General features: G+C 41.7%; 1 protein-coding gene across 1 annotated transcript in view; it reads left to right on the top strand.

The window, feature by feature from the left end:
- adamtsl2 (ADAMTS-like 2) overlaps nucleotides 1-27,824 on the top strand; it is a 200,161-nt gene that overhangs the window by 43,653 nt on the left and 128,684 nt on the right. The window contains exons 8-10 of the mRNA XM_060841240.1: nucleotides 3,046-3,126; nucleotides 4,176-4,351; nucleotides 21,021-21,387. Coding sequence (XP_060697223.1) covers nucleotides 3,046-3,126; nucleotides 4,176-4,351; nucleotides 21,021-21,387 — 624 coding nt within the window. The remainder of the gene's footprint in view (nucleotides 1-3,045; nucleotides 3,127-4,175; nucleotides 4,352-21,020; nucleotides 21,388-27,824) is intronic.

The raw sequence follows: 27,824 nt of genomic DNA, 5'->3' as shown, positions 1-27,824 counted from the left end.
AATGTCCCTCTGAAGTCACATCATCCTAACAGTTCATTGTTCTCCCTAGCTTGGTATCATCTGCAAATTTAGAGATTTCTTTTCCCTGAACACCCGTCTCCAAATCGTTTATATAAATCAGAAAAATTGTCCCAACATTGATCCCTGGGGAATGTCACTTTTAAGTTGTCATCAATCTGAGAAATATCTATCTATAACCACCTTGTTTCCTATCTTTTAGTCACCTTCTAATCCATGCTGCCAAGGACCCATCAATGTAAACATGGCTAATTTGCTAACCAACCTGCCATGTGGCAATGTATCAAATGCTTTCTGAAAGTCCAAATCTACAACCTGCACCTCACCTCCCTCATTCACTGTCTATATGCCCTCTTCAAAATAACTCCATTAAATCAAATCTGTCAGATCTGCCCTTGACAAAGCCATGATGACTGTCTCGTATTAACTTATTTTTCTAAGTGTATATTTACCTTTATTCTTCACTATAGGCTCCAACAGTTTTCCCATTGACATCAAGCTGACAGGTTTGTAGCTTTGCACCTTTCTTAAAATGTCATGTTTGCAATCTTCTGGACGACAGGATTAATCCTGTGTTCAGAGTCTGGAAAATTTTTGTTAACTGCTCCTCAAGTTCCTGGCTTACTTATCTCAGTAATCTAGGTGCATCCCATCTCGGCTTGGCAATGTATCTACCTGGAATGTTGCTGGATGTTTCAGGCTTCTTCTTTATCTATTGCTATACAGCTCATTACCAGTTTTCACTTTTTTTTTCCTTTGCTGTGGGCTGTTTTTCTCCTGGAATGAGAGAGAGAGATAGGTATTACAGAAAAAGGAAGTGGGTGACACAGCTGTTACGTTTAGCGCAGGTGGGAAGGTGTGACAGTGGGCAGTGCAGATGATCAGTAGGGTTAGTGCTGTTGAAAGTTGAGGTGGGTAACAGCACATGGGAAGATGTTCACTCACTCATTGTGTGCAACATGAGTCTTGGGCGTTAGATACAGCAGAGAAAGAATGAGTTATAAGAGAGAAGCTGGCGTTTATGGAAGAGTGGAGAAGCTCATTGATCTTCTTACTACATCACTGTGCGTTCCTCCAGATGGTTTGAGGTTGTTTAGAAACTGGCAGCAGTCTAGACGCAGGCTGGCATGGTCTGGTGTCGTAGCTCTACTTCTAGTCCTGGGTGAAAAGTAAGCCCCACCTGTAACACCATCCCATCCAGCAGGACCTCCAAGTTCTTGCTCAGAGAGGCCCCAGGCAATGCTTGTCAGAAACCCAGAATGTTCAGGAGAACTGGGTTCAAATCCTGCCTTCCGTGAAATTTTTATTCAATAAGTATCTGGACTTAAGAGCCTAATAACCATGAATAAGTTGTTGATTGTCAGAAAAACCCATCTGGTTCATTCATGCCCTTTTAGGGAAGGAAACTGTCATCTGTTTCCAGTCTGGCTTACACATGACTCCAGACCCATAACAATGTAGTTGACTCTTAATTGCCCACTGGGCAGTTAGAGTGGGATGGTGGTTCAGTGGTTAGCACTGCTGCCACACAGTGCCAGGGATCCAGGTTCGATTTCCACCCTGGGCGACTGTCTGTGTGGAGTTTGCACGTTCTCCCCATGTCTACATGGGTTTCCTCCTGGTGCTCTGGTTTTCTCCCACAATCCAAAGATGTGCAGGTCAGGTGAATTGGCCATGCTAAATTGCCCATAGTGTTAGGTACACTACTCAGGAGTAATTATAGGGTGGGGGAATGGGTCTGGGTGGGTTACTCTTCAGAGGGTCAGTGTGGACCTGTTGGGCCAAAGGCCCTATTTCCATACTGTGGGGAATCTAATCTAAATCTAGGGATGGGCAATCAATGCTGCCTGGCCAGCGACGCCCTCCTCCTGTGAATGAATAAAGATACCTGCCACACTGACTAGCAGTTTCAAGTGGAATGACTCGTTGCTGTCCCAGTAAGTCATACCTGTACTGCCAGGTAACCACCTATGTGTTTGATAGGTGTTAGATAGAAAGAGCAAATTACTGCAGATGCTGGAATCTGTACTGAAAACAACAAATGTTGGAATTACAATGGGTCAGGCAGTATCCATGTTTCGAGTAAAGATGTCTCTGATGAAGATCTTCTAGACTGGATATGCAGGGCTTTCTCTCTCATGTTGGTTTGTCCTGTTTATAATGGCATTTGTTCCCATACTAACTTCAAAATGGAAAGACTTTGCTTATGTGTCAGCAAACTTGGCTATGTTGCCCCCAGTCCTAATGTTCACTATCATTCTTATTTAGAGTGTGTGGACAATTTGCTTAAATGCATATTTCCTTTTTTTATTTGCACGATTACTCACATGATATTTTATTGGGAACAACTTGAGCATGGCCAGTGCAGAAAATTTAGAATTGCTGTATATTGTTTGGAGCTTAGAAAGGACATTGCTTAATTCCCTGAACCGAGCCATTAGTACGAATTGTTTAATTCTTTGGTGAACTGATTCTTATTATGCTGGAATTCCTCAGTGGCAAGGAACCTGTGGCAAGAATACCTCTGCCAGACGTGGCGGGAAGTCTATGCTGCACCATAGTTCATGTTAAACTCCTGATAGTCACCACCGTAACTAATTAAAAGACTCCAGTCGATTACTGTCCTCCATTCTTTTTCCTTTCTTCCTGAATCGTGTTAAGATACAGTGTCATGGATAAATGACATTTGTTCATGTGTGGAACTAGATAGCGTTATAAATTCTACTACAGTGGTCATCATGTCTGAGACTGATCTTACCTATGTATTTTCAAGAGATTCATCCACATTTGGGCATCCAGAATGTAGGTGCACTGTAAACCTCTGACACCACTAATGATCATTAACTGACTGTCATTGCTTTCTCAACCCATTAAATCTTGTGATCTGTATTTTTTTTACTCTAAAGTATTAGTGTGAGGTCCATTTTTGCCAGGTAATCCTCTTGGCTTGTAGAGTTATACTATGACGTTGGTTACTTGCAGATTGACATGGACTTGGATATGAAAATTTGTTAAATTGTTTCCTAGGTTATTCTCTGATAACCCACATCCCAGTTGGTGCAACAGATATCCAAATAATTGAAAGAAAGAAATCTGATGATGTTTTGGGTATGTATAAAAGTATCTGAAGTTATCTATGTATTTGTTTATTACAGGTTTGTGCTGTCTATTAGTACTGGCTAACAGTTATAGAATATTTGTTTGGCCCAGTTTGTGACTAATTATTAGTGAATTGTAAATGAGTCACTGTAATCTTGTATGTTATTCATCTCTGCTTGCATTAACTGTTCTGATTTGAACATTTTAATGCATTCTATGTTGAATATAAAATGTAATTTTTTTTTATGTGGCCCTTGGGGTTGGCGGGGGGGGGGGGGTGGGAGTGAATGGTAAGTTGGGGGTCAGTTTAATAGTTGCACAGGAATTAGACTAAATTGGAAAAAGTGAGGTCTGCAGATGCTGGAGATCAGAGCTGAAAATGTGTTGCTGGAAAAGCACAGCGGGTCAGGCAGCATCCAAGGTACAGGAGAGTCGACGTTTCGGGCATAAGCCCTTCTTCAGGAAGGGCTTAAGCCTGAAACGTCGATTCTCCTGTTCCTCAGTTAGACGAAGTTATCGATTGTCTTTTCCTGAGTAATTAGTAACTGCAGTGAAATCCTCCAGGTTCTCCGTTTTTAATAAATGGATACTTGTGGATGGTACCAGATGCTGGGAATTATCCATGGGAATCTTCAGTTTCCCAGGCAAATTCCTTGGAATTTGCTACATAAGACTTTAAGAGTCCCAGTCTCCAGTCTATGCTGTGGAAACTATCTGGCCAACAAAACATTCCTAATCATTGACTCCCATGTGATAGTTCTTTAGGAAATTATCTCACTATATTATTGTTTATCTCCCCTCAAAATAGAATAGAGGATGAGTATTAACACTGAAAACCTCTGTTCCTATGTCATCACTAGTAACAGTTTGTTCTTTCAAAATATGTGGCTTGCTACCCTTTCTAAAGATAGGATCATTTCACCCATACGTAGTCGTTCAGGTTCCAGTGAATCTTGCATTATAATTACTAGGTTTGGTTTTTTTATTAAATCTGAAGCCATGGCAGTGATATCCTGGGGAACAAATGAGTTTTATTTGTGCTTTTGTCTACCCTCCAGCTGTTGCAGATGAATCTGGAAACTTCTTTGTGAATGGCAATTTGAAAGTGGAAGGTCCAAGAAACTTTCACCTTGCAGGCACCATTTTTAAATATAGGAGACCAATGGATGTGCATGAAACTGGTATTGAATACATTGTGGCTCAAGGACCGACTGATCTGGGAGTTAATATTCTGGTAAAACCTCCATTTTTTTTTTCAACGCAAAATTTGTATTCATCAAAGTTTCTGCAGATTTATGAACCTCCAGTAAGAATAGCAGTATAACTTTTTTAAAATGCTAAACTTTCCACTGAAACAACAAAATATGCTATTTTTGAATGTGCTGAATAAGTGCCGATCATAATGGCAGATGTATCCAACGTTTCTTTCATGGTTTTATGCAAACAAAAGCTTGATTTCTAGGTACAATAAGTTGTTAACTAGGTCATTGTGAATAACTGTTTGCTCACACTTCTCAACCATCTGAGAAAAAAAAAATAAAATAAGAATAGGCCATATGGTTCCTAGAGCTTGTTCTGATCATGTCTGAGCTCTGTTTTCACCCATCTCCCATAACCCGTATCCCTCCGCTCTCTGAGGGATCAAAACTCTGTCTATAGATCTGAACACATCTGAATATGTTGAACATATGAGCATCCATAAACTGTCTGGGCTAAATAATTGCAGTGAATCTTAAGAGTGAAAAAACTTCTCACCTCTGTACTGAATCGTTGTCTTATCCTGACACTGTGCCCCTGTGTTTTGTTGTTTCCCAGCCGAGAAATCTCTCTAATCCTATTAAACCCTTTTGGAATGTTGTATATTCTACTGAGATCACCTCTCCATTTTCTAAATTTTGGAGAATGTAGACCCAATTTGCTCTGCCTCTCAACCCACAACAACCTTCTCAATGCAGAAAACAAAATACCACAGGTGTGCTCTCAAATCCTATACGTTGTAGAAAGACTTTCTCATTCTTGAACTTCAACCCTTTGTAATAAAGCCAACGTGGTAGTGGCCTTCCAGATTGCTTGCTATACCTGCACAGTAATTTCCTGTGTTCCTTGTGCTAGTACGCCCAAATTTCTCTGAACATCAACATTGAGCGGTTTCACTCCCCTTGAATTTTTTTAAATTTTTACTAACAAAATGAATAATCCAATTAACATTGAAGTAACATTCACGCCACACAAGTATCGGGCAATGAAGATCTCCAATAAGAGAAAATCCAACTACTGCCCCTTGACATCAAAGGCATTATCATCACTGGATTTCCCACTATCAACATTGAGGTTACCGTTGACCAGAAACTGAACTGGACCAACCATATAAATACTGTAGCTATAAGAGCAGGTCAGAGGCTAGGAACCTGCAGCGAGTAACTCACCTTACAACTCTCTCAAGCCTGTTCACCATCTACAAAGCACAAGTCAGAAATGTGATGGAATATTCACTGCTTACCTGGATTAATGCATCTCCAACACTGAAGATAGCATCCCCAATAAAAGCAGCCATTCACCATCTATGATGTTCAATCCCTCCAGTATCATAGCACAGTGGCAGCAAATGTGTATCATGTACAGTCAGTTCTGCTATAACACATGTTCCTTCACACAAATTGGCTTTAACGTGAGTGAAGAATTTAGACCATTATTTGTAGAACACAAACTTTCCTTACCTGTATTGAGTATAACATGATTCTAGCCCCATTAGGTTATATGATGCAGCTACTGCTTGATTTACTTATAGCGCGAGATCACACGAGGACGGGACTATCATGTTACATCAGAATTGACCATACAAGATATATTGTAGTAACTCACCATGCCTCCTTTGACAGAACCTTCCAAAATTTAATTTCTACCAACTAGAAAGACATGAGTGATTAAATGTATAGGTAAAAAACAATGACTGCAGATGCTGGAAACTAGAGTTTAGATTAGAATAGTGCTGGAAAAGCACAAAAGTTCAGGCAGCATCCGAGGAGCAGTAAAATCGACGTTTCGGGCAAAAGCCCTTCATCAGGAATACAGGCAGAGTGCCTGACAGTGGAGAGATAAATGAGAGGAGGGTGGGGGTGGGGGAGAAAGTAGCATAGAGTACAATAGGTGAGTGGGGGAGGGGATGAAGGTGATAGGTTAGGGTGGAGTGGATAGGTGGAAAAGAAGATAGGCAGGTAAGACAAGTCATGAGGACAGTGCTGAGCTGGAAGTTTGGAACTAGGGTGAGGTGGGGGAAGGGGAAATGAGGAAACTGTTGAAGTCCACATTGATGCCCTGGGGTTGAAGTGTTCCAAGGCGGAAGATGAGGCGTTCTTCCTCCAGGCGTCTGGTGCTGAGGGAGCAGTGGTGAAGGAGGCCCAGGACCTCCATGTCCTTGGCAGAGTGGGAGGGGGAGTTGAAATGTTGGGCCACAGGGCGGAGTGGTTGATTGGTGCTGGTGTCCCAAAGATGTTCCCTAAAGCGCTCTACTAAGAGGCACCCAGTCTCCGCATCGGGAGCAAGGGATACAATAAATTGGTGGACGTGCAGGTAAATCTTTGGATGTGCATTACAACCTGCAAGTTCCGTTACAAACTACAGACTAAACAATCTCACTGTTCTTTCATTGTTAGTGTCAAAATCTTGGCACTTCCTTAAAAGCACACTCTCTGGGCCCTGAGCCCCCAAAATTGCAGTAGTTCAAGAAGGCAGTGCATCGCCACCTTCTGTGGGACAATTAGAAAAAGAACATGAATGCTGGTGCTACTCAGTGATATTCACTTCTTCTGAATGAATAAATACATGATTTAAAAGGTAACTGTATGTCTTTCATTTAAATACCCAACTAACAATAACACAAAATGAGATTAATATTGTTTAAATAATTGTCTAAATTATTTTGGATCAGGAATTGAATGTCCCATACACCACATTGTTAAAAGCCATGGACATTTTGGGTAAGGGTACAGCCCACAAATGTGTCCAGGGGTGTCTGGTTTAGAAATCAGGTTGCTTCTGGAACTGATTAATTTCCTGACTAGATCTGATCTAATGCCAACAGGGATTTCTCAAAGTTTGGATTGCCCTGAGTGGCTATCAGCATTGAGTCACACTCTTGGAAACTAGGCTTCATGATCCCTTTCAAAATAGGATGTAAGAAGCATACATGAGAGCAAGTGCTTCTGAACCTCCTACTTATGATCCTACCCGTCAAGCTCATAGTCATATTTGAATGCAGGTTTTTCTGCGTCCGCATACTGACTGCTTCATACCTGAGGAATGACGAATGCTGATGAGCATTGTGAAATCATCAGTAAACATCCCCACTTTTGACTTGATGTAGCTGAGGTTAGTTGGACCTTGAACACTAGCTTGAGGAATTCTATGATAAGTTCCCCATGACTCCCATTGACTCCAGTTTTGCTAGGGCTACTTGATTGGATGCACGGTCATGTGCTGCCTTGATGTCAAGGGAAGCCACTGTCACTTCACTACTTGAGCTCTCCTATTTCGTCTGTTCTAATGCTGTGATAAGGTCAGGGATCTGTGACTCTGGAGGAACTCAACCCGAGAGTCTGTCAGCATGTTATCACTGAATAACTGCCTGATAGCAATGTTGATGACACTTTCCATCATTTTGCTGCTAATTGAGAGTAAACTGATGGTCCTAATTGGTTAGATTGAATTAATTCTGCTGTTTGGACTGGACATTACAGGGCAATTTTGCATGTTGTCAGGCGAATGCCAGTTCGTAGATGTTATGAAAATGTTTGGCTAGGGCCACAGGTATTTCTAGAGTAGAAGTCTTCAGGACACAGCCAGGACAGTGTTAAGTCTGTAAACTTTGAAGTATCTGGTCTCTTCAGCCATTTCTTGATATCACATGGAGTGAATTGAATTGATTGAAGACTGGTACCTGTGATGCGGCATCTCAGGAGGAGGCTTAGATAGATCATCCACTTGGTATTTTTGTCTCAAGGTTGTTGCAAACCCTTTAGCTTTGTTTCATGCTGATCTGCTGGGTTTCCATCATTTGAGGATGGAATACTTAAGTTTTTTTTAATTTTAGCTGGTTGTTTCATTATCTACTACAGTTCACAGGATGTGACTAGATAACAGAGTATAGATCTATTCTGTTGGTGAAATTATTTAGCTCTTGTCTATCATGTGCTGCTTCTGTTGTTCGGCCTGTAAGTAGTCTTGTATCTTCATCAGGTTGTCATTTTTTAGATATACTTAATGCTATTCCTGGTGTGCATTCTTGCACTCTTCTTTGATCCCCTGGCTTTTGGCAATAGTAGAGCAGAGATGTGTCAGGCCATGAGGTTACATTTTGTGCTTGAACACCGTTCTGCCTCTGATAGCCCATGACATAACGTGGATGCGCACCTTGGTGACTGTCTGTCTCATATCTTCAAAAGCCTTTTCTGTTCTACAAGGACCCCAGAAACATGTGCAGAAGTAGACCATAGGCCATCAAACTTGCTCCATCATTCAGTATGATCATGGCTGAGCTAATTTATTAACTCCACTTACCTTAAGGACCAAGCATCTGTCTTTCCCAGCCTTAAATACCTGCAATAATGGAGACTCTGCAGTCCTCTGAGAGAATCCCAAAGATTTGCAACCCTGTAATTAAGGGAATTTCTTATTGAGTTCTAAATGATTAGCCCTTTATCCTGAAACTGTTCCCTTGTATCTTAGATTCCCCAACCAGTGGAATCAACTGTTCAGCATCTATTCTATCAAACCCTTCAGATCCATGTACTTCTCCATGAAATCACCACAATTCTCCTAAACTGCATAGAATGTAGATCCAATTTGCTTAGGCTACCATCTTCATCACAGGAACCAATTTACCGAACCTTCACAGTACTGTCTCCAATCCATAGTATCCCTACAGTGTGGAAATAGGCCATTCAGCCCATGAAGTCCACACCAACCTTCCAAGGAGCATCCCACCCAATCCCTGTAACCCTGCATTTTCCAGGGCTAATTCACCTAAACTGCATATCCCTGGGGCATATTGGCAATTTACCACTGCCAATCTATCTGACCACATCTTTGGAGTGTGGGAGGAAACCAGAGCAGCTGGAGCAAACCCACACAGACACTGGGAGATTGTGCAAGCTCTACACACAGTCAGCTGAGGGTGGAATCGAACCTGGGTCCCTGGCACTGAAACAGCAGTGCTAACCACTGAGCCACTGTGCTGCTGCCAATGTAAGTAATCTTAAACGTGGAGGCTAAAATCACAGATGATACTCCATAACTGATCACCAAAACCCTGAAGAATTGTAACTTGTTTATTCCTGTACTCCAGTCTCTTTTTTAATAAATGTTAACATTTAATTGGTTTTTCCGATTGTTGAACCTGCATGCTAATTATCTTCATAAACAGGTATGTGGGAATGTAAGAAAGACAGTATATTAATTATGGGTGACTTTAACCTTCATGTAGACTGAAAAATCATGAGCAAAGATAGCCATAAAAAAGAAATAACTCCACTATCATGAGAGAAAATGTGCTTTGGAAAGTAATGGGGCTGAAATCTGATAAGACCCCTTGAACCTGTTGGGCTAATTTCCTAGGATTGTAAATGAAGTATCTACAGAAATAGTGGATGCACTGGTAGTATTATTTCAAGAATCCTTAGTTTCTGCAAAAGTTCCAGAGGTTTAGAAAACTACCAATGTAAAACTTTTAAAAACAAATACTGTAGGGAAAATGTTAGAATCTGTTACAAAGGATATAAAAGCAGAACATGTAGAAATACCTAAATGCATTATATAATCAAGCAGAGTCAGTGTGGCTTCACGAAAGCTAAATGATACCTAACAAACTCTAAGTTGACGGCAAGCATGATAGATACAGGGGATCTGCTAAATGTGATATATTTCAATTTCCAAAATGTGTTTGACAAAGTCTTACACATAAAGCTTCATAAGACAAGTGCTCATAGGGTTGAACAGTATATTAGTATGGATAGAAGATTAGCTAGCTATTAGCGTGTTGGGATAAATGGGGCATATGCAGGGCAGAGTGTCACAGGGATCAGTGATTGGGCTAAAATTTATTTATAAATGATTGACTAGTGTGATGGAAGTGAATGTACTGTTGCCAAGTTTATGGATGCCATGAAAATGGGAAGGCAAATAGTGAGGGTGACAGTTCTACAGATGGATAAGCTAGTTAAGTGAGTGGACAAGCTTGGAATACAATGTGGGAAAATTCCTCATACATGAGAAATAAGAGAGCGATCAGGGAGAAGGTAGGGCCAATCAGGGATAGCAGAGGGAACTTGTGCGTGGAGTCTGACCAGATAGGGGAAACCCGAAATGAGTTTTTTGCTTCAGTTTTCACCAAGGAAAGGGACTTTGTTGTGGAAACTTAGGAGCTGGGATACAGTTTTGACCAGATCAAGATTGATGAAGTTGATGTGCTGGAAATTTTGGAAAACATTAAGATTGATAAGTCTCCAGGGCCAGACCAGATTTATCCTAGGCTGCTGCGGAAAGCAAAGGGGGTTGCTAAGCCACTGGCGAGGATATTTGCCTCCTCACTCTCCATGGGAGTCGTACTGGAGGATTGGAAGGAGGCAAATGTTTTTCCTCTTTTCAAGAAGGGCAATAGGAATTGTCTGGCAATTACAGACAAGTCAATCTTACGTCTGTGGTCAGCAAAGTTGTGGATAGGATCTATGACTATTTGGCAAAATATAGTGTGATTAAAGGCAGTCAGCATGGCTTTGTGAGGGGCAGGTCATGCCTCACAAATCTTATTGAGTTCTTTGAGAAGGTGACCAGACAGGGCGATGAAGGTCGAGCAGTGGATGTGATGTATATGGAGTTCAGCAAGGCATTTGATAGGGTTCCCCATGGTAGGCTCATTCATAAAGTCAGGAAGTATAGGATACAGGGAAATTTGGCTATCTGTATTCAGAATTGGCTGGGTGACAGAAGGCAGAGAATGGTTGTAGATGGAAAGTATTCTGCCTGGAAGTCAGTGCTAAGTGAGGTCCCACTGGGCTCTGTTCTTAGGCCTGTGCTCTTTGTAGTTTTTATAAATGACTTGGTTGAGGCGTGGGTTAGTAAATTTGCAGATGAGACAAACGTTGGAGGTGTCGTCAATAGTATTGAAGGCTACTGCAGGCTGCAGTGCGACATAGACAGGATGCAGAGCTGGGCTGAGAAATGACAGATGGAGTTCAACCTGGATAAATGCGAAGTGATGCATTTGGGAAGGTTGAACTGGAATGCTGAATATAGGATTAAAGACAGGATTCTAGGTAGTGTGGAGGAGCAGAGGGATCTGGGTGTGCAGGTACATAGATCCCTCAAAGTTGCCGCCCAAGTGGATAGGGTTGTTAAGAAAGAATATGGTATTTTGGCTTTCATTAACAGGGGGATCGAGTTCGAGATGCAAGGTTTTGCTGCAGCTCAACAAGCCCCTGGTGAAATCACTCTTGAAATATTGTGTCCAGTTCTGGTCGCCCTGCTGTAGGAAAGATACAGCGGCTTTGGAGAGGCTGCAATGAAGGTTTACCAGGATGCTGCCTGGACTGGAGGGCTTGCCTTATGAAGAAAGGCTGAATAAGCTCAGACTTTTCTTTCTGGAGAGATGGAGGAAGAGCAGAAACCTGATCGAGGTATACAAGCTAATGAGTGGAATAGATAGAGTCAATAGCCAGAGACTTTTCCCCAGGGCAGGATTGACTGGTATGAGGGGTCATAGTTTGAAGATATTAGGAGGAAGGTATAAAGGAGACATCAGAGGTAGGTTCTTTACGCAGAGAGTTGTGAATGCATGGAATGCGTTGCCAGTGGTGGTGGTGGAAGCAGAGTCATTGGGGACATTTTAAGCGACTGCGAGACATGCACATGGATAGCAGTGAGTTGAGGGGTGCATAGGTTATTATATTTTACATTAGGATTAAACCTCCGCACAACATCATGGGCCTGTTCTATGCTGTACTTTTTCTATGTTTCTAAAATGTGAGACTATACACTTTGGCAAGAATGGAAGAGCTAAATGTTTAAATGGGGAAGTCTTAGATTTTGGACTGGGGTGGACAAGGTCAGAAGTCTAATGACACCAGGTTATAGTCCAGTAGGTTTATGTGAAATCATAAGCTTTCAGAGCATTGTCCCTTCGTCAGTGAGAGAGAAGCAGACACAGATGTTGTAGGCAGGAAGATCAAAAGATAATACAAATGTGGAGTGCCGACACGTCGACTAAAAGGTCTCTCAGGTAATCAAGAGTGTCAGATGGTGAGAGTAAAGTGTCAACAGCTGAATAACAAAACAGGGGAATTCATCAGACAAAGCTCTGGGAATTTTTCCAGAAACACCAAGATATCAGGAGCGAGCCCAATGAGTCAACAACAAAACCGGAACTGTTGATCGAGATCTGCATAATGTAATAGTATCCAAGCTCTCAAGATCAGTTGTAACATTGTCATCAAATTAGCAAACAAAGGAGGAGCTATCATCATACAGAATAGAACAAACTACTGCAAAAAGGTGTATTGACAACTGAATAACCAGTAACATTTCAGACAGCTACCTGCCAATCCAAACAAAAAACACACCTGTCAACTCAAAAGACTAATAGATAGCTTTGATCCAGACCTTCAAAGTATCCTATTCACTCTTATCCCACTTACCTCTCGCATAGAAGACTTCTACTGCCTTCCGAAGATGCACAAAGCCAACACATTTGGACAACCAATCGTATCAGGCAGTGGGACCCGTGTGAGAACCTCTTTAACTATGTTGAGGACATCTTGAAACCCATTGCACAAGAAACCCCCAGCTACTGTCACCACACTTCAGACTTAGATTAGATTCCCTACAGTGTGGAAACAGGCCCTTTGGCCCAACAAGTCCTTACCAACCCTCCAAAGAGTAACCCACCCAGACCCATTTCCCTCTGACTAATGCACCTAACACTCTCTTGCCAGTTTAGCATGGCCAATTCATCTGACCTGCATAGCTTTGGAATGTGGGAGGAAACCCACGTTAACACAGGGAGAGTGTGCAAACTCTGCCCAAGGCTGAAATCAAACATGGGTCCCTGGCGATGTGAGGCAGCAGTGCTAACCACTGAACCACTGTCGTCCCTTCTTACAGAAACTCCGAACCCATGTACCATTCGAACCAGAAACGTTACTCGCCGGTGGATGTTTTGGCACTCTACACCAACATTCCCTAGATGCTTCATCGCTGCAACAGCCTCTATACTCAACACCAAAAACTCTCAATTTTCAGCTGCCATCCTACAACTCATTTGCTTCATGCTTGACCACAGTGTCTTCTTTTTCAACAACCGGTTATTTATTCAGACACATGATGCACCAGTTCGAGCAAGATTTCTTTGCACAGGACCTCTGACCAACGCTGTATACCAGATACGTCAATGATATTTTCTTCCTTTGGACTCATGGTGAGGAATCACTGAAACAATTGCATAGCAGTATAAACCAGTTTCATCGCACGATCAGATTGCCATGGATTACACATCAGAATAAGTCTCATTCTTGGACATGCACATCTCCACCAAGGACAGACATCTCCGTACCTCATTCTACAGCAAGCCTAGGGATAGCCTCACAAAGCTGCGCTTCCCCAGCTTCCACCCTAAACATGTTTTTTAAAAAAAGCTATTCCCTACAGATGAGTCCTGCACATACACAGGATCTGCTCAGATGAGGAGGAACACTACTGACTGACATCTAAAGATTTTGAAGGATGTCCTCATAAGAACGTGATATGGTGCTCAATTCATTGCCCGTTCCAACGTGCCACAGTGACAAACTGCAATGACCTCCTCAGAAGGCAAACCCAGGATACAACTGAGTGTGCCCTTCGTCATCCAGTACTTCCCCAGAGTGGAGAAAATATGCCATGTTTGCAACCTTCAACATGTCATCAATGGTGACAAGCATCTCACCAAGATCATCCCTACTTGTCATCTTCAAACAATTGCCACACCTTTAAACAGACTTTCGTTTGCAGCAAACTACCCAGCATTCAGGACAACATTGATCACAACACCACACCACCCCTGCCATGGGAACCTCTAAGTCATGTTAGATCATTGACATGGATACTTACCGTCACACTTGGAAATGCCACTCGCCACATATACAGCAGATATTCATGTGACTCTGCCAACGTTGGCAATCTCATATGCTGCAGGCAAGGATGCCCCAAGGCATGGCAAATTTGGTGAGGCAATGCAGGTGCAATGGCAACAGATGAATGGATGCTGCACAACAAGCGCCAGCCAGGAATGTTCCCTCCCAGATTGGAAACACTTCAGAGGTCAAGGGCATTCAGCCCCCGATCTTTGGGTAAGCATCCTCCAAGATGGCTTTCACAATACACAATGCAGAATTGCTGAGCAGAAACTGATAACCAAGTTCTGTACAATGAAGAAGGGCTCAACTGTGATCTTGAGTTCATGTCGTGCCACATGTAACCCCACCACAATGTTCTGTATCTGTATAATCTTCTTTACTGTCCTATTTTGACACCATCACCTTGATAACTTATGATCTCTCTACCTTAATTAGTTTGTACAGTTTTGGATTACTTATTACTTTGGTATAAAAGTCGCATGCCAAGGGTCTGCCAGTCAGATATCTTTGTGGCATTCTTAAATACAGATGAGATGCCAGAGGGTTGAAAGATTGCTCATCTTGTTCCCCTGTACAAGAAGGGTAGTAGGGATATTCCGGGTAACTAGAGACCAGTGAGCCTGACATTGGTGGTGGGAAAGTTGCTGGAGAAGGTACTGAGAGATGAGCTTGTTCCTTTCCAAATATAAATAGATCCTATCAGTGATGGGCAACGTGGTTTTGTGCGGGGGAGATCGTGCCTTACCACCTTGATAGGGTTCTTCGAGGAAGTGACCAAGTTGTTGGATGAAGGAAGGGCTGTTGATGTCATATACATGGCCTTCAGTAAGGCGTTTGCTAAGGTTCTCCATTGTAGACTAATGGAGACCGTGAAGTCACATGGTGTGCAGGGTGTTCTAGCTAGGTGGATAAAGAACTGGTTGAGCAACAGGAGAGATAAGTAGTTGAAGAGAGTTTCTCGAAATGGACAAAGATGACCAGTTGGGGCCACTGTTGTATGTGATATACATAAATGATCTGGAAGAGGGCACTGTTGGTATGATCAGCAAGTTTGCAGATGACATGAAGATTGGTGGATTAGCAGAAAGCATAGGAGACTGTCAAAGAATACAGGAGGATATGCATAGACTGGAGAGTTGGGCGGAAAAGTGGCAGATGGCTTTCAATTCAGACACGTGAGATGATGCATTTAGGCAAGTCTAATTCTGGAACGAATTATACAATGAATAGAAGAGCTTTGGGAAAAGTTGATGAGCAGAGAGATCTGGGAGTGCAGTTCCTTGTACCCTGAAGATTGCACAGGTGGATAGAGTGGTCAAGAAGGCATATAGTATGCTTGCCTTCATTGGACAGGGTAATGAGTATAAGAGCTGGCAAGTCATGTTAACATTGTACAAGACATTGGTTCAGCTGCATTTAGAATACTGTCTACAGTTCTGGGCGCCACATTACCAAAAGGATGTGGACGCTTTGGAGAGGGTGCAGAGAAGGTTTACGAGGATGGCCTGGTATGGAAGGTGCTAGTTATGAAGAGTTTGAGTAGGTTAGGTTTATTTTCACTAGAAAAAAGGAGATTGAGGGGGACCTGATTGAGGTTTACAAAATCATGACTGGTATAGACAGGGTGGATAGAGACTAGCTTTCTCCCAGGGTGAAGGATTCCATAATGAGAGGTCATGCTTTCAAAGTGAGAGGTGGAAAGTTGAAGGGGGATACACGCGGTAAGTACTTCACACACAGGGTGGTGGGCGCTTGGGACACGTTGCCAGCAGAGGTGGTAGAGGCAGGCATGGTAGATTCATTTAAGATGTGTCTGGACAGATGCATGAGGAGATGGGAAGCAGAGGGATACAGATGCTTAGGAACTGACCAACAGGTTTAGACAATACATTTGGATCGGCTCAGGCTTGGAGGGCCAAAGGGCCTGTGCCTGGGCTGTAAATTTTCTTTGTTCTTTATCATGTTATTCTATCATTTAGTTTTTCTCCAGCACCACCTTATTTTTAATTATTTGTAATTATTTCTGTCTCATTTTAATTGGGTTATAGGTAATCCCTTCACTTGTTACTCAGCTGTTAACACTTTACTCACACAGTCTGATACTCTTTATCACCTGCTAAGACCAATTATTCAACCTGTTGATTCTCCTCTCACACTCGATTTGTATGATCTTTTGATATCTTTGCCTATAAATTTTGTGCCTCTATTCACATGAAGAGGCAATGTTTTGAAAGCTTGTGATTTTCACTAAACTCGTTGGACTATAACCTGGTGTTGTCTGACTTCGAGCCCAGTATAGAAAAACAGGAGTGCGGTGAAAAGTATAGAAGTTTTTTGACAGAGATTAGATTCCCTACAGTGTGGAAACGGGCCCTTCGGCCCAACATGTCCACACCAAAAGTTACCATTCTAGAGGATCTCAGTACATAAATCACAAAACGCTGGCTTTGATGTTCAGATAATTGGACTGTTAGCCACTATTTCAAAGGGAATGGAGTAAAAACAGGAAACTTCTGTTAAACTATACGAGGGACTGGTGAGACTACACCTGGAATATGATGTACAGTTTTGGACCCCTAATATAAAGAAAGATATACTCTCATTGGAGACAGTCCAGAGAAAGTTCATGAGATTGATTTTGAATATGAAGGGATTTTCCATGAAAAGAGGTTGATATAAGTTAAGATTGTATCCATTAGTTGAAAAGGCAACCTTTATTTTAAAGCATATGAATCTTCAGAGGTGTGACAGGGTAGATGGAAGGAGGTGGATCCTCTCGTGGGAGAATATAGAACCAGATGACTTAATCTAAGTAAGGGATGGGCCATTTGAGATAGACAAGGAGGAATGCCTTCTAAGAGTAATGCATCTGTGGAATTCTTTATCACTGAGCTGTGGAGGCTATTTCATTGAGTGTATTCAAGACCCTGATAAACACATCCTTAATAAGGGGGAATCGAGAGTGGTGGGGGTAAAGCAGAAAAGTAGATTTGAGTTGTGAACAAGATGATTATTTGGCAAATTCATGGCACATGTAATACAGTGTGGATAAATATGACTTATCCATTTTGGAAGTCCAAACAGGAAGGCAGATTATTATCTGATTATAAATTGAGAGGGAATGTGCAATGAGCCCTGGGTATTCTTGTACACTAGTCACAGAAGATAAGCATGCAGGAGCAGCATCTGATCAAAGATGCAAATGATGATATGTTGCCTTTTATATATCCAGATAAGGTGGGTGAACTTGCAGCATGGGTTGGTACCTGGGATTTCAAGGTTGTGGCCATTTGAGACATGGCTGGACGAGGAATAGGAATGGTTGTTGCAGATTCTGGGATTTAGATGTTTCAGCAAGGACAGAGAAGATGGTTAAAAAATGTGGGATGTGGCATTGTTAATCAAGGGTAGTATTACAGCAGCTGAGATAACGTCTGGGGACTCATCCACTGAGGTAATTTGGGCTAAGGTTAGGAACAGGAACAGGAAAGGAGAAGTCACCCTATTGGGAGTTTTCTACAGGCCTCCGAATTGTTCCAGGGATGTAGAGGAAAGAGTCACAAAGATGATTCTTGATAGGAGCGAGAGTAACATGGTAGTTGTTATGGGGGACATTAACTTCCCCAATATTGACTGAAAATACTATAGTTCAAGTAGTTTAGGTGGGTCAGTTTTTATTCAATGTGTGCAGAAGAGTTTTCTGACACAGTATGTAGAAATGCCGACAAGGGTTGAGGCCATATTGGATTTGGTACTGGGAATGAACCCGGCCAGGTGTTAAATTTGGAGATGGATGAGCACTTTGGCACTAGTGACCACAATTTGGTTATGTTTACAATAGCAATGGACAGAGAAAGAGGTATAATGGGAGGAAAGGCAATTATGATGTGATTAGGCAAGATTTTTAGATGCATAGGACGTGGAAGGAAACTGCAGAGAATGAACAGACTTGAAATGTGGAGCTTATTCAAGGAACAGCTATTGCGGGTCCTTGATAAGTCTATACCTATCGGGCAGGAGATAGTTGATGAGAGAGGGAGCCATGGTTTACTAAAGAAGTTGAAGCACTTGTCAAGAGAAAGAAGGCAGCTTATGTGAGGATGAAGCATGAAGGCTTAGTTAGGGGGCTTGAGAGTTATAAGTTAGCCAGAAAAGATCTAAGAGAGCTAAGAAGAGCCAGGAGGGGACATGAGAAGTTGTAGGATCAAGGAAAACCCTAAGGCCTTCTACCAGAAAATCCGGGATAAAAGAATGACTAGAGTAAGATTAGGGCCAATCAAAGACAGTCGTGGGAAATTGTGTGTTGAATCTGAGGACCTCAGAGGTGCTTAATGAATACTTTTTGTCAGTATTCACCTTGGAAAAGGGCAATGTTACTGAGAATACAGAGATACAGGCTACACAATTAGATGGGATTGATGCTGACAGTGTAGGTTTTAGCAATTTTGGAAGATTTAAAAATACACAAGACCCCTGGACCGGATGGGATGTATCCTCTGATTCTCTGGGAAGCCAGGGAGGAGATTGCAGAGCTTTTGGCTTTGATCTTTATGTCATCATTGTCGACAGGAGTAGTGCCAGATGTCTGGAGGATAGCAAATGTTGTTCCCTTGTTTAAGAAGGGGAGTCAGGACAACCCTGGTGATTATAGGCTAGTGAACCTTACTTTGATTGTGGGGAAGGTCTTGGAAAAAGTTGAGAGGATTTATAATCATCTGGAAAAAGAATTTGATTAGGGATAGTCAGCATGGTTTTGTGAAGGGTATGTCGTGCCTAACTCACTTTATTGAGTCCTTTGAGAAAGTGACAAAACAGGTGGATGAAGGTAAAATGGTTGATGTGGTGTATATGGACTTCAGTAAAGGCTTTTGATAAGGTTCCACATGGTAGGCTATTGCACAAAATATGAAGTTTAGGGATTGAAGGTGATTTAGCTGTTTGGATCTGAAATTGATGAGCTGAAAGAAGGCAGAGTAGTGGTTGATTGGGAATGTTCATCCTGGAGCTCAGTTACTAGTAGTGTGCCGCAGAGGTCTGTTTTGGGTCCATTGCGGTTTGTCATTTTTGTAATTGATCTGGATGCAGGTATAGAAGGATGGGCTTGGCAATTTGCAGTTGACACTAAGGTAGGCAGAGTTGTGGATAGTGCTGAAGAATGTTGTGGGTTACTGAGGAACATAGCAAAGATGCAGAGCTGGGCTGAGAAGTGGCAAATGGAGTTTAATGTGGAAAAGTGTGAGGTAGTTCATTTCGGAAGAAGTAACCGGAATGCAGAGTACTGGGCTAACGGTAAAATTCTTGGCAGTGTAGATGAACAGAGGGAGCTCAGTGTCCAGATGGATATATCCCTGAAAGTGGTCACTCAGGTTGATAGGGTTGTTAAGAAGACATATATTGTGTTGGCATTTATTGGTAGCGGGTTCGTGTTTCGGAGCCATGAGGTCATGCTTCAGCTGTACAAGACACCAGTAAAGCCACACCATTATATTCACTGGAGTTCAGAAGAATGAGGGGAGTTGGGGGGGGGGGGGGTGGCGTGATTCTCATAAAAACTTACAAAATTCTAACAAGATAGATGCAGGAATGATGTTCCCAGTGGCAGTGGAGTCTAGAAACCAGTGGTCACAGGCTAAGGATACAGGGTAGACCATTAGGACTGAGATGAGGTGAAATTTCTTCACCCAGAGAGTGATGAGACTGTGAAATTTGCTATCATAGAAAACAGTCAAGCCCAAAACATTGAGGTTTCTGGAAGTAGTTGGATATAGCACTTGGGGCTAAAGGGATCAAACTTTATATGGTAAAAGTAAAAATAGGCTGTTGAGTCGAATGATCAACCATGATCATGATGCTTGGCAAAGCACACTCAAAGTCTACTCCTCTTACTTTATTATATTTCTATGATTATCTGATTAGGCATGGTCTCATTGAATAATGGAGTACTTTTGATGGGCTGAATGGCCTACTTTTACGCCTGTATCTAATGGTGTCATGGGAGAGAGTCCCAGGATTTTGACCCAGTAGAACTAAATGGTAATGCATTGCCAAGTCCTGATGGTGAGTGGCTTGGCAAAGAACTTCCATAGTGTTCCTATGCATTTTCTACCATTTTTTTGGGCCTTTTTTAGATAGCAGTGACCATGAACTTGGAAGGTGCTGTTTATGGAGCCATGGTGAATTTGTGCGATGCATCTTGGAGATGGTATGCGCTTTGCATCGGTGGTAGTGGGAATCAATGTTTAGGATGTAGTGCCAGTCGAGTAGTTTGCTTTGTCCTGAGTGTTGTCAGACTTCTTTAATGTTGTTGAAACTGTATGTATCCAGGAAAGTGGGAGTGCTCAATCACATCCTTACTCGTTCTCTGTAATCGGGCAGTCTTTCGGGAGTTGTGAGGTGAGTTGCTCACTGTAGGATTCCTGCCCTCTGACCTGCTTTTGCAGCCACAAAATTTATATTTTTAGGCTAGTTCAATTTCTTGTCAATGCTAACTGCCCTGATGTTGATTTGTGGGGGATTCAGTGCTGGTAATTCATTGCCTGAAACCTGTTTGATGTGAATGTTACTTGCCCTTCTTTTCTCTCAACCAAGGCATTCTTTGAATTAATATAATATTCTGTTTGTTTTAATGTATGTATTATCTCAACTGTTCAGATGCTGTGAACTGCACTTAGTGAAACATGTACAAGCACACATGCTGTACGAATGGTGACGGTGTTCTAATTGATCCTGTTGCATTCTTAGTTACTTATTCAAAGTGGCAAGAACCCTTATGTTACCTATGAATATACAATACCACGGATTCTACACTTCAAAAGACTTCGACCTTCCTTTGATTCATTTTACTACATGCCTGGGTCAGATTCTCAAGGCATAGAATTTGATGATGGGCGCCTTGATGCGAGTTATGATTTGGATAGTGAAGAGAATCTGGCCAATTTTCATACTAATGCAAGTCACAGTGAGAGACTTTCAAAGAAAATTTCAGAACAAGGAAACAAGGTGTTAGGAACAGTGAACAATATGGCTGGTTTTGACGTGAGCAGCACTGTCTATGATGAAACAGCTCGTAAGCTTAAATCAGAAGATGAAAACATACAGCAAAGCAAAGGTATGGTTTACTGAGATTTTAGCAAAACGGTTCATAAGAGCAAAATGAAATACTTTTTAATTATTTTCAATTTTCTTATTCTTTCCCTCTGGGCTTTCTGGAACTCTTCACCTTCTCCAAATTTGTATATAATTTATCGATTAACTTTTTGGCAGCCAAGTCTCTGAACAGCCATGTATTTGTGAGCAGAATGTACATTTACATCGGAGTGGAAAGGTGGTGGAAAGGAAAAGAAATAAAATAGTATATTGATTTGCCCTTGGGTCCATCCACTCCCAATTTGCATAGTTGTAATAGCCAGTGTATTTTCTTTTTATTTGCTCACAAGATGTGGACATCATTGGCAAGGCCAGTATTTATTGCCCATCTCTAATTGCCCTTGAGAAGCTGGTGATGAGCAGTGTTCTTGAACTCCTGGGTTCCATGTCATGAAGGCGTTCCCCTAGTGCTCTTAAGGAGCAGCTTAAACAAGCAACAGTTGATTGGATTTGTCCTTTTTCTTGACCTGACATAACCTACATAGAGGCACTACAACAATTGTTCGTTACTGTCTGGCACAAAATTAAAATACAAAAGGTGGCCTGGCCATGGTTAATTGGGGAACTTAGAGGTGGAATTAGATTCAATTGTGAGATTCAGCAAAGGGATTGAGAGGGGGAAATTGAGAGTACGTTGTGGGAACATCCAAACTGATGATAAAAGTTGATAGAGTATGTGAGGAGAAAAAAAAAATTAGTGAAGATTAATGTAGGCCAATTGCAATCTGAAACTGGATGATTTAAAATGGGGCACATTTAGGTCCCAGACAAATTAAATGCATACTTTATTTATGGCTTCACCACCCTGAGTACACAGAACAGCAAGGTGCCTCAGTAGTTAACACTGCTGCCTTGCAGTGCCAGAGACCCAGATATGATTCCAGCCTTAGGCAACTGTCTGGGTGGAGTTTGCACGTTGTCCCCTGTTTGAATGGGTTTCCTCCAGGTGCTGTGGTTTCCTCCCTCAATCCAAAAGGATGTGCAGATTAGGTGGAATGGCCATGCTAAATTTCCTCAGTGTCCAAGATTGTGCAGGCTAGGTGGATTAGCCTTGGGAAATGTAGGGTTACAGGAATAGGTGAGGTGGCTCTGGGTGGGGTGCTGTTTAGAGGGATGCTGTGGACTCGATGGGCCGAATGACTTGCTTCCACATGATGGGGATGCTATATAGGGCATGATCAGCTATGAGAATTTTAAACTTGGGTAAAGCCAATTTTAATTTTTTTTTTGTTTGTGGGATGTAAGTGTCACTGGCTGGCTAGCATTTATTGTCTGTCCTATATAATAAGAATAGACATTGCCCAAAGAAAACAGGAACTTCTGCCAATTGGTAAAACAAACAATGGAGGATGCTTAGGAATACACTTAGCACAACATCATTTATATCCTTGAGAGGGAAAAGCTCTACTTCACAGGAAAAACAGCCATGGTCAAATAAAGTTGTATCTAAAGACTCCTGAAGAAGGGCTCATGCCCAAAACGTCAATTCTCTTGCTCCTTGGATGCTGCCTGACCTGTGCTTTTCCAGCAACACATTTTCAGCTCTGATCTCCAGCATCTGCAGTCCTCACTTTCTCCTATATCTAAAGACTTATACAGTTAATGGTAGAGCTGTACATATTGGTGCTGAACAGAGAGACCTAGGTACAAAGTTCTTTTGAAAGTTGCACCACAGGAGACTGGGTCGTTAAGATGTTTAGCATGCTTGACTTCGTTGATCAGACCATTGAGCGTAGGAGTTGGAGCATCATGTTAAGGTTGTGAAGGACATTGGTGAGACCGCTTTTGGAGTATTGTGTACACTTTTAGTCATCCTGCCATGGAAAGGATACTATCAAATTAAAGTGGGTTCAGAAAAGATTTACCAGGATGTCGCCAGGACTAGTGGGTTTGAAATATAAGGATAGGCTGAGCCTTTTCTCACTGGAGTTGAGGGGTGGCCTTGCAGAGAATTATAAAATCCAGAGGGTCATAGATAAGGTGAATAGCAAAGGTCTTTCCCAAGGGTGGGGAAGTTCAAAACTATGGGACATATTTTTAAGGTGAGAGGGGAAAGATGTAAAGAGGACCTGAGGGGCAGCATTTTCACTCTGTGGATGGTTTGTATGTGGAATGAATTGCTAGAGGAAGTGGTAAATGCAGATACAATTTCACGTTTAACAGGTATTTGGACAGGTATATGACTAGGAAAGGTTTAGAAGGATATGAGCTAAACTCAGGCATGTGGAACTAAATTAGTTTGGAAAACTTGGTTGGTATGGATGAGTTGGACCAAAGGGTCTGTTTCTGCACTGTATGACTCCAAAGAGATGAGGGACAGCATAAAACAACAAGGTAGACCTTATAAAAATGCAAAAAATAAGCAAAGATCCTGCTGAATGGGAGATACAAAAACCTGCAAGTGGCCACAAAGCAGCTTACAAGAGCTAGTGAAAGTGCTTATGAAAGTAAACATGCAATAAACATCAGAATCAACAAGAAGGAATGTTTTTGTGACATAAAGGGTAGGCAGGGATCTGAAGCAATGTTGGCCTGCTAATGACTGAAGTAGGGGAATTGCCAATGACTATGGGGAAATGACAAACCTGTTGAATACATGCCACTGTATTTATAGTAGAAAAGGAGGATTATTTGGTGGAAGAAATGAAATTAATAGTGGATGGGGTGGGGGGGCGAAACAGGGACTGAATAAAATTAACATGTAAAACAGTAAATGAGGAAATTAATGGCATTAAAGAGAGATTCCCAGGACCTGACAGTTTCTTTCCAAAGTTGTTAAGGCTGTAGGGGAGCATGTTGTAGATGCCCTAACTCCAATCTTTCAGCATTCCCTCAATTCAGGAGTTATCCATCTTGATTAGAAAATTGCACACATCAGTTTTTTTTTAAACAGATGGCAGAAGAGAGAAAGCCAGGGAATTACAGACCAGTTAGCCTAACATCTGTGATTGGGAAATGGTTTGCATCTATAATCAAGGATGGCGTAATTGAATACCTGGCAAATTTTCAGTTAATCAGGGAGAGTTAGCATGGATTCATGGTCGGTCATGTGTGACAAACCTCACTGAATTTTTTTCTTTGAAGAGCTAACTAAGACAGTAGACAGGGGAATGTCTATGGATGTTGTTTATTTTAAAAAAAACTTACAGAAGACATTTGATGAAGTCCCACAAGAGATTGTTAACAAAGGTAGAAGCCCACAGAATTGAGGGTAAATTACTGACACGGCTGCAAAATGGTTGGGAGGAAGGCAACAAAGCAAGGATAATGGATAGGTCTCAAATTAGCAGGATGTGACTACTGGAGTCCCATAAGGAAGTGTGTTAATGCCTCAATTATTCACATTATTTGTTGACAACTTTAATAATGGTATAGAAGGTCATATCTAAGTTTGATGCCACCTAAGATTGTGCCAATTTAGACAGCATATATGATAGCATGAACTTAGAGGAATGTTGATAGACAAGGTGAATGGGACAAACTGTGGTGGATGGAGTTTAATTTAAGCAAGTTTGAGACTATCCATTTTGGAACAAAAGAGAATAGATGAAGATACTTCCTAGGTGGAATGATGTTAAATACAGGGTATATCCAAAGAGGCTTAGGGTTCGGGTGCATAGATGTTTAAAATGTTACAGAAAATAATCAAGAAAGCTGATAGAATGTTGGATTTTATATCTAGAGGACTGCAATGCAAGAATGCAGAAGTTGTTGCAGTTATACAAAACCCAGGTTAGACCCCACTTGGAATACTGTGAACAGATCTGGACATCACACCTTAGGAAAGATATATTGGTCAAGAGGAAGTGGTAGACATTTGGAACACTTCCACAAATGGCTGTGGATTCTAGATCAGTTGTTTAATTTTAAATCTGAGGTCTATACATTTTTTGTTAAGCAAATGTACTAAAGAACGTGGGCCAAAGGCAGGTGCATGGAGTTAGAACACAGATCAGCCACAACCATATTGAATGGCAGAACAGACTTGAAGGGCTGAATGGCCTGCTTCTGTTCCTATGTTCACCGAGGGAAGAAACCAGAACTATCCTTGAATGAAAGATTAAAAGTATTTGGGAGCATGAGGAATTGAAAGTAATTAGTTTTAGTAGAAAGGTTGAGTTGGAAAAGTTAATGGGACTGAGGGTTAATAAGTCCCCAGAGCCTGATTGTGCATCATAGCGATTTCTTTTAGCATTAAGAGAGTAAATGCTTTGCTGAAGAACATCCAAACTTACGCACACTTTAAATAGTTCCTGTAGATTGTATGGTAAGAAATGTCATTCCACTACTTTAATAAGACATGTCAAAGGAAACTGGGAACTGCAGACCTGTTAGACTTGCATCAGTGGTAGAGAAGTGCTAGAAACTATTAAAAATTGATGTAATAAATGGATTGTTACATAGTAATGATCTAATTGGACAATGTCTAAATGGATTGGAGTGGGAACCTTCACTTAACAATCTCGTTGAGAATTCCTAGAGAATGTTAGTAACTGAATTGGTAAAGGGGAATTGGTAGATGTAGTATAATGGGATTTTCAGAAGGTGTTTTGATAAATCTCAAGATAAAACATGTATACTTTTAAGGGGCTTGATAGGGTAAATGTTGTGAGGATGTTCCCCTCTGAAGAGATGCCAACTTAAGATTGAGATGGAGAGGAATGTCTTCTCCCAGAGGCTTGAGAGTTTTTAGAATTGCTTGCCACCAAGAGGTGTGGGGATAAAGTTCTTGTGTATATTTAAGGCTGAGATAGACTCTTTATTAATAGGGGAATCAAGGCTTACAGGGAAAAGGCAGGAAAGTGGACATGCACTTCAGATCAACTATGATCTTATTGAATGGTAGAGCAGGCCTGAGGAGCCGAATGGCCTATTCCTGTTCCTACTAATTGTCTTTTAACAGGTTTTTTTTTGCACAATTAAAGTATGGGGTGTATTATTTTGGCATAGTTTAAGGATTGGCTAAGAGATAGAAAGCAGAATAGGAATAAACTGGTCATTCTTGCACTTCAACACTCATCATAATTTGCCACTGCAAGAACCTGTACTGTGCAGAATCTTCCCACTTGCCAGTAAAATGTGTGAAGTTCATGTCACTTGGTCCGCCATGCCCTGAAGCAAACTTTCTCTGCTTTTAATTTCATTAATTATGCATCTGTGATATTGGTTATATTTCTTGGAGTCACACGACTGGACAGCTGGAAATGCTTGCTGATGTTGAGACCTTCTGGCATAGGTATACTGTCATATTTAAACCCGACTGCATATCACTTCAGATGCTGCCAGTCAGGAATGGCCCCTCTCATTAGTAATTTAAGCTCCAACAAGGAGAACTCTGAAGAAAGACCAGTCAATTCCCTGTTTTGCGGAGAGAGATTTGGGCGTGCTTGTTGATGGGCTGGTAGAGAAAATGCAAAGTCACCACACCTGATGCAGCCATCTTGGACACTGGTTAAGGCATGGGTCAGTGTTGTATCCTGAATGAAGCAGCACATCCAGCAGTGCAGAAAGAAGGTCAGTGAGTTTCTGCAGACAAAGGTAAATGCCACCATTCTTTCTGTTAACTATCACTCGTAGGGTGAGTACTCAGTCTTATTCTGCCACTGCACATACATGTCTCCAAGGCTCACCATTACATTGACTCGATGGCTCTTACTCACTTCATACTCCCAAACTAATAATCTTTCCAGCCTCAGTTCTTCCAGCTTACTGACTGGGGATACCTCACCACCTCGTTTCATTGTCTACACTCCTGCCTCTTTGTATCAGTGCAGATGGCAGAGCTTAGGCTCCTCAATCCCTCACAGTAATCACTGTGTTGCTCTCTTATTGCCACTAATACAAGCTCATTCTTAATCTCTACAAGCTGTTTTGCATCTTCCACAACTATTTCCCTTTGTTTTACATCAGCATTAGTAGCATCTAGCTAACTTTCACAAAGAGGCCAGCACTGGAGACCTTCAGTTCCAACTCTGAGAGAAGCATTGAACCCTCAGAGGATACACTGTCAAGGTATACACCTGCATCCTTTAATGAACTCGATTTTAGAAAGAATATTGAGTTAAGTCTAAAATACTGAAGCTATCACTAGTTACTGCAACCAGCCAAGGAACACCCCAAGACTCAAACTCCAGGATTCCTGAACACCAGAGATTTTCCTGTGTAGAATTGAACCCTGGTTCTCAACTATTAATGATTTGGTCAAACTACAGCCACAGGAACATAAAGCCAGAGGCACTGTAAACTGATTTGATAGATGGAGGATCCACCAATGCTATTAATACTGTGGTGGTGCTGTGCATCTGGCTGGAATTGTCTCGGCGAGCCCAGGTTCTTCATAATCAGAGCCTGCCTGATGGGCACACTGACCTGTAGTCCATTGCTCAATCCAAAGTTGCT

The sequence above is a fragment of the Hemiscyllium ocellatum genome, chromosome 21 (assembly GCF_020745735.1).
Source record: "Hemiscyllium ocellatum isolate sHemOce1 chromosome 21, sHemOce1.pat.X.cur, whole genome shotgun sequence".
NCBI classification, from domain to species: Eukaryota; Metazoa; Chordata; class Chondrichthyes; order Orectolobiformes; family Hemiscylliidae; genus Hemiscyllium; species Hemiscyllium ocellatum.
Note: the sequence above shows the minus strand (reverse complement) of the source record. Positions and strands in the feature narration are given on the sequence as shown.